We start from the raw sequence: 8,112 nt of genomic DNA on the forward strand, positions 1-8,112 counted from the left end.
CACTGTGAAGTATAACTCCAATGTAGGGAATCCAATCTACTAAAGATGCAAGGTGTCTGGGGTTAAAAATGAAACCAGAAGCAAAAGGTGTCTGAGTCCTTTTCATCAATGCCCGAGTTGTATTCATGGGTTGTATGAAAAAGCAATAAAGTTCTTTTGCCAAGGAATTAGGCTGGAGTAGTCAGAATCACAAACCAACCAACAGATGAACACAGAGCAGTGTGAGTTTGGTTTCAGTCATCTCTTCTTACATTCTTGCTGCTTTTAAGCTCCTCAGTATAAGTTTCAGTACACATGATGTGGTATTAAATAGCCAGCAGCCCCAGGGGATATTGTTAAAATATTACATCTCAGGTTGGCCCTTTTTACCTGGGCCACTACTGGGAAATTCATTTGCTAAATACTGTGTATGTATGCATTACCCAAGTTCTTATTTTGCTTGAATGAGTGGGTTTTGCTCCTTTACCTCTTTCCTGCAGTCACCTTCCTTTACTGTGCAGCAGAGACATGCAGTAGATGAGGCACAGAACTGACAGCAGTATGAACTGAGGTCTTCAGTTAGAGATGATGCAGTAGAAAATTTAGATAAATTTAACAGCCTAAAAGTTTAGAAATATTTGAATTATGGGAGAAAAAAAAAAAAAAAGGAATCCAGAAGATCAAAAGAGAAGGAAAAAGGCAGTTTCTTTTTAAATTGTATCCTTATGTTCAGTAATTCCCTTTACAGGTATGTGGAGCAGTATATTTTCTGTGAACCTATTACAAATCTGGGGACTGTCCCACAGTTCAGAAGACTTCTGGAAGAGATGGACCCAGGACAGAATAGACGAAGTTGGTGAGAAATTTTTAGACTTTCCATTTATGGTGACTTAGTCTTTTGATGTCTTTTGACATCATCCTTTCACCTAGTTTGAAGCCAACGATGTGGATCCTACTACAAGAAAGCGACTTCCCCTCACATCAAAAAGCCTAAAAGGAAGAGAGTAATCAGGGAAATGCTGCTGTAATTATTAGACTTACAAAAATGCTACCAACTGAAAGTCTCTGTGTTTAAGAGGAAGCTTTACAGGGGTTACACATTTCACAGGAAATGTTTTGGCATTTCCCATTCTCACTCAGCCATACAGAATCAAGAATCGGTGGCAAAGAATAAAGTTATTTTTACTGCCTGTGCAGGGAATAAGCCTGAATATCAATTGGCTAATCAATATTTCCTGAATTTAGATTTTATTACTCAGTACAGTAATTATTGCATTATTGCAGGATTCATCATAGCACAAAGATAAACGAGGCCCAGAGGGTATTTTCTGAAGCAATACAGAAACCATGGTTTTATTGCTAAATCATTTAACATGATGGCAGCTATAATTACAGACATCCTGAAAACAAAGAAATATATTTGTGCAGTGAGAGAAACTGCCGAGTCTCTCCTGTTGCACTGACAGCCAACTGGTCTGGCAAAGTAGGCTGTGATTTTGAGAAACCACACCTAGTGCCATTTCTGCTTTTCACCCATATATGCTCCCATGTAGACACCTTGGAAACTTCCTGTAGTTTCTAAGTATGAGCATATTTCCTAGGATTTCCTGAAATGCTTTTATTCTCCTGGTTAAGCATATGCTCATCTAGCTGTGGGTGATTATCAGGTAGAAACTGTCCACCATTGATAAAGACCCTGTGGTGCACTTTTGTTGCCCTTCTGACTGAGTGGGATATATGCTTCACCCCATTTTCTCCATGCTTGCCTCTGTTTCATGGTATCTTTCTATGTGGACGTGCAACCTTCCTTCTGACTGGAAATTCTCTGAATTGCTTAGTTCCCTTAAAGCATCTGTTTTCCAAGACTGTTTTTGACTAATTGTCTTTAGCCTAAAATTCAAGACCATCTACAGAGCTTTGTCCAGCAGCCACTCTTCTGCTCCAGAATAGTTTTTTGTGCTAGTGAGCCACCTCAGAAGAAACTCTGAGATCTATTACACCCCAGGCCAACCAGAGGTGAAAATGAATTAATCAATCATTCATCAATGTTTCTCTCCTGCTCTAGATGAAGACCCAGTATTGCCTACGAGGCCCCATGAACTAAGGACTCGCATGTACACTCCTCCTGGGCCCCTGTCCAGTGCTCTTCGGGGTGCTTTAACTGACCGCTTCTCAGTTGCCCAGCATCACAATTTCCTGAGGGGCTATCAGCTGCATAACAACTACCTTGAGAATGAACACTTCTGCCGATGGAAAGGTAATAGGAACGTGTATTTAAGGGGTATATCCAGGTGATTTTGGGGTGGAATTTAGGAAAGAAACCCATCAGACTTGAGAGAGGCAAAAAAAAAAAAAAAAAAAAAAAAAAACTCTCTTTCAAAAGTGCCTGTTTTTTGTTTTGTTTTGTTTGTTGTTTTCTGAATGGAGAGAAAAGACTAAGAGTTGCCAGATATTTAAGTCTGTTTTTAAATATAATTGTGTGTTTATGCAGTTTAACTGAGATGTCTGTGGCCCAGATGTGGGCAGACTTGCTGCTGACAGAACCAAATTTAAGGTAGGAAAGAGCAAAGAGATCATGGGAGACATCTTAATTCAGCAAGGCTGTGCCTCTATCTTCAGATGCAACTGGAATATCACAGAATATATGATATGATGTATGAGAGAAAGCTTGAAAGGAGTGGGGCTTTGTGGTCCAAAGGACAGTGGAACAAAGGGGAAACATAAACGTATATGTAAAAAAGGATAAGGATATTTTGTAATTCATATCAATGATGGATAAAACATGAAACAATGTTTGAAATGAAACTAGAAATATTTAGTTTAAAGATTAGATATAGTTTATGGATGTTAATGAGTATGGCAAATTACTGGAATAGCTTGGTTGGAAGCTCAATATAGAAGATTTTTAAGAACAGTAATTTGGTGGTGTTTTGAAGTCCCTCCCATGCCTATATGACATTCCTGTATTATGACAATGAAATTTAACCAGGTCTGTGAGATGGTTAGATCCACCTTGTATTTTTTCTCCATCAAAATACCAACATATTTCTCATTTTCCTTTTAGATACTGTGTTGGACTCACGTCCCAACCAGCTGATGCAAAATCCCAATCACCTGGGTATGATAGACGCTGGATTTTTCATCAACACCAGCAGTCCACCACTTTTAAGGCCACAGAGGGAAGTGGATGTTATCATATATTTAAGTTATACTACTGGATCACATACATCGGTGAGGAGGATCTTGTTACAGTGTGTTGTCTCTCCTTTTGCTTGCCTGTAACACCTAGAACTACTAGTTATTTCAGTTGCTTGGTTTTTAATTACTGTATCCCCTTCTTCAAATGCTAGAGGAAGTTATTGATTTCTTCTTCAAGGGAAGGAGAAATTAATCTGCTAAATTGTCTAAATCCTCATTTCACAATCTCTGATGTCAGTCATTCCTTTAAATACATCCCCCTTTAGATTATCTTGTTATTAGCACCTGTGGCTTAGAAACACCACAGGAGTTTTTGATGGAACTGTTCTTTCAGGGTTATGTTTTAGACTGTAATAATTATCTTTCCTATTTCTTCCTGCTTCTCCTTGAATCTCCCTCGCTGACTTATGAACGTACTGATTTATTCAAGAGGACATCAGCACAGTCTCTTCCAGAATGATGGGAAGAGCCTCTAAAGATTTATGCTGTATTGGGCAGATTTCCAGAACCTGCAGAGGAATATGCGTAAAAATAAGGAGTGATTTCTTTTAACTTCAAATAGAATACAAAAGGGGCTAAGTGGACAGTCAAGGGCAGATGTTATTTCTGGGCTGGGAAATAAGGTGCTACTAGGAAAATTCAGTTACGGGCATCTTCTTGCAGAAATTCCAGTTTCATAGAGATAAAACTAATTAGCTGTCTACAAAGCCTTCCAGAAAAAGAGTTTGGGTCTTTACACCTCAGAAACTGAGTTTAGTTAGAAATATAGCATTAAGCATCCTGGCCTGCTGAGTTGAAAAGGCACAGTATAGCCTAGTACTTCAGAATTTCTCAGTAAAACACTGATCTAAAGGAACACTGCTATAATGCCTGCACAGACACTGATATAATTGCACATTCAATCTTTATTATCTCCTGGCTTCAAAGCATGAAGTAAGATACCTTAAATGTTTTCTTGCTGTGGTTCATTTTTCTGATTAATTCTATGCAATGGGCTTTTTCACTTGCTAACACTAGATGATTTACCCTAAGCTTTTAACTGCTTATGTTTTTACAAAGCAGCATCCTGTACGAATTCTCTAACTCCGAACTCGTGTTTACAGCTTGTGATTAGTATTGGTTACAGTATGTGGTATTTCTGTGTATAGCAACCCTTCATAAGAAGGAACCCACTCTATGGATTTAAATCTCTAAACCTTAATGGTAGATAACCAGTTTTGGACTTCAGCACAGCCAAGCTGAATTTTAATGCTGATCATATCTGTGATACTCTAGTCTCTAGATAAGGCATGCAAATACTACTCGGAGCAGAAAATCCCATTCCCCAAAATTTCTTTGAGTGATGAAGATAAGAAAAATCTAAAGGAGTGCTACATCTTCCAAGATTCAGATTCGCCAGGATGTCCCATTGTGATTTTTCTTCCACTTGTGAATGATACTTTCCGAGAGTACAAAGCACCCGGTAAGTTAAAAGTGGTAGCAAAATATTAAATAAAAGACAACACTACCTACTTCCCTGACTCAGAAAGAGCCTTATTTCCCTGCTGCTGGCTGTCTTTGCTGGCTGGTTTCATCAGGAAGTGCTTTAGCTAATTAGATTTTCTTTCTCCTTTCCAGTCAAAGTTGCTATGTCATTCATGTCATCTTTGTGGCCCTAAAAGGTTAGACACAGCCCCTGTCTTCTGCACGGTGTTTACCTTCATGTCTCTCCCATTTGTAACATAAAGTGTTGCTAACTAGTTATAAGAAAAAATCATGGGAGAAGTATAGCCCCCTGCATTTGTTCTGTGTTGTCCAGGGATTTAATTCTACATTTGAGGATGCACATTGTCATGTGTGAATGGTGGGGGAGCAAGAACCTGGATTTCAGGCTGAAATCCTGCAATGTCAAGATCAGTCTCTCTCCCCTTCCCCCCCCCCCCCCCAATGTTATCCCTCACTTTTCCATTCTGCCCTCATTGCTTCACACACAATGTACCTTTGACTAGGAGTGGGCTTACATGACTGAATTATTGGAGCATTTAAACCCAGTGACTTCTCTCCTGGAGGAAAACCCTCCTCTTTGGGCTGCTGTGGACAGCTTGTCATGGACAGAGATGCACGCCAAGCTACAGCAACTACTTCTATTTTTCTCCAGGTGTCAAGCGCTGTTGCTCAGAGATGGAGGGAGGACAACTCGATCTGACCAGTCGCTGTTCCCCCTACTGCATGTTCTCGGTCAGATACACTGATGAGAATTACCGCCGGCTGCTGAACCTTAGTGAATACAATATCCTGAATAACTCACAGATGATAATGCAGGCCTTGCAAACAGCAATGCAAAGAAGGCAAAACATGTGCTAATCACACATTTGATTGCCTATGTCTTCTTGGAGCAGTTTTTCATGCTCTAGCACACAGGAAGAATGTAGCTTTTTGAACACAGGCCATTCTGCATTACAGAAAGAAACTACCCCCAGGTGGCTTAGTGTTTATTTTATTTTATTTTATTTTCATTCCCATGAAGAGGCTTCTTTAGGTAAAGACATTGCCTGGAAAATCTTTACATATGTTTTGTTGCCTAAACTAAGGTTGTCTGTAGAACACTCTTTACCTAAAATCCTTGTTATATTTTTAAAATAGTCTTATTTTAAGTCTAATTTATTATATGACATATAAGACAAACATTTTCTAACACCAAAGTGCTACAGTAATACAACCCAACTAACAAACTGACAGGCCACAAGAAGGGGGTATGAGTATGAATGTCTGCTCCCTACAACTTTTCTTCATGGAACTCAACATACATCCAAGCCTGGAAAAATGAAGAAAACCTGAGACACAACTGGAAGCTGGAATCAGATCCCTGACTTGACTCTATTTTGCAAGTATACTGAAGAGCAGCTAAAGAGGTTGGAAACGTAATAGGGACAAGTGTGTGCACACGGCCAGCCCTGTGAATCATGTCCATCTCCAGAGCAATCTTGGACTGTGAATGCACCACACATAGATTGGAAGGAGCAGTATAGGAGGAAGTATTGTAGGATTTTTCTTTTTTTTTTTTTTTTTCTTTTTTTTTTCTTTTTTTCCATTGCAAGATATCATTTGGGCACATCAGAATTTCCTTTGCATTTATGTCAGTTTTGATTGTGTTGATATAAAAAAGTCAAAATTTTATTTTGAATCTTTCAAAATAAAAAAAAAATGGGATTTTTTTTCCCAGTTGAGTTAGTTCTCATATTGAATTTATTTTCTTAAATGAAAAAGAAATATGTGCTTGAAATGAATATATTTAACTTCCACTAGAGCATAAAAAAACTTTGTTATGTAACTCAATGGAATTTGTTTAAACAGTTCAGGATGTACCTTTCTTCATATTCCCTTTTATGGGAAGTGTCTTTTCTGAACTCTTGAAAGTGCTGAGGATGAGCTGTAAAAATTATAAATCTATAACAACCATTGCATTCCAGGAGCAAGTCAAATTGAAAATACACATTTATATTAATAAATTCTATGTCTTGATGACAACTGAGAAAATCTGGGGAGCTGGGGAAAAAAGTCTATTCAATGAGAAAATCTATCAGCTAAACAAGTTACATAGATGTCATAATCTGAGGCTGAAATAAACCAGGGAAAAATACTTGGGTAAGTTGAAACATTTCATATTAATATTTTCCATAACATCTCTGTTTTGAAACATAAGTTCTTTTTAAGAGATTGCCTACCTCGTAAGCCCAGGGAACCAAACCTGAAAATAACAAGCTTCATTTATAATCAAATAATGTGTTTGGGTTGGTGCTAAATGACTCTCTGAGGATTCCCATTTTGGCAAGGAAAAATGTCAAACTTATCTTTAAAAATGGGTTCAAAAATGACTTTTTCCAATGCTTTTCTCATTTAGGATGTCAAACAAAACTTTTTTTTGTGCAGCTGTAGTGTGATATTGCAAGCCTATAAATCAGAGTGTAAATATTAACATTTAAAACCCTTTGACTTTTGAACTAATATACACTTATGTCAGGTTTTTTGGTCTATTCTAGTTTCATGAGTCAAAATCTGAAATATGGTGCTATATGCTCTGCATATAACCATGGGAATTGCCTCCATTGGAACCTGAAGTCCCTGCTGTAAAAAAAATAAACACAAGTTTTAGCCATAAATTCATGTCACCTCCAGCTCTTAGGAAATGTTACTTACATGTGAAAATGTTGTGTATACAATATTGGACAATAAAGGCTTGTTTGCAAAATGAAAATTCTGCCTTGCTCCACAAATTCAGGCATTTTAGTAATATGCTTCAGGTTCACAATGAGTTCCTTGTTCCAGGAAAGCAAAATTGTTTTAGCAAAGACCATCAGAGTGTCCGAAATACTTGCTGTGAGCATTGTGAGCAAAGGAATGTCTCAGAGACTACTGCAGGAGTACAAAGGAGAGCCATGTCCCTCCCTCCTGCAAGGGCTGTCTCTGATGTGGAACTGCAAATGCTACTTGTAAAAATGGAGGAGTGGTTGCACCTTCCCCAAATGTCTTACCAGGTAGCCACAGTCTTGTGTCACCTCTGCTGACGCACTTTCTGCTGTTGTTTTAGGACTACATGGTGCTCCACCAGGCTTCTCCTATATGGTGTGCCTCATTTTCTGGGGGAAAATGGGATGACAGAGCCCTGCTGTCAGGGCCTCTGAGAGTTTTTTGGCCATTGGCACTGTAGAAGCAACATATTCAGAGCCCCAGTCCTGGTTTATAGCTTAGCTCTCCAGGGAGGTGTCATAATAGGGTATTGTCTTTAACTGTGGCTTGAAAGATGCTGATGTTGCCAAGGGTTTTCTATGATCTAATGAAAAATGCATTTCATCAAGCTACCTAATTGCAAATGGCATAGAGAGGAAACATGCCAGGTAGGTAGACACAATCCTTCACCGTGTTGTGAAACAACATAGCCTACAGCAAAAATTTATT

The 8,112-nt window shown here is 38.6% G+C and overlaps 1 protein-coding gene across 4 annotated transcripts in view; it reads left to right on the forward strand.

Annotated features, from left to right (window-relative positions):
* Window positions 1–7,342, forward strand: part of LOC118168529 (cytosolic phospholipase A2 epsilon-like) — a 36,287-nt gene extending 28,945 nt beyond the window's left edge. For all 4 annotated transcript variants that reach the window (XM_035329004.1, XM_035329003.1, XM_035329006.1 and 1 more), the window contains 5 exons: window positions 728–835; window positions 2,045–2,236; window positions 3,044–3,210; window positions 4,453–4,639; window positions 5,315–7,342. In XM_035329004.1, the coding sequence (XP_035184895.1) occupies window positions 728–835; window positions 2,045–2,236; window positions 3,044–3,210; window positions 4,453–4,639; window positions 5,315–5,520 (860 nt within the window). In that variant the 3' untranslated portion in view covers window positions 5,521–7,342. The remainder of the gene's footprint in view (window positions 1–727; window positions 836–2,044; window positions 2,237–3,043; window positions 3,211–4,452; window positions 4,640–5,314) is intronic.
* Window positions 7,343–8,112: the final 770 nt, after the last annotated feature.

This window comes from Oxyura jamaicensis, chromosome 5 (assembly GCF_011077185.1).
Source record: "Oxyura jamaicensis isolate SHBP4307 breed ruddy duck chromosome 5, BPBGC_Ojam_1.0, whole genome shotgun sequence".
NCBI lineage: Eukaryota > Metazoa > Chordata > Aves > Anseriformes > Anatidae > Oxyura > Oxyura jamaicensis.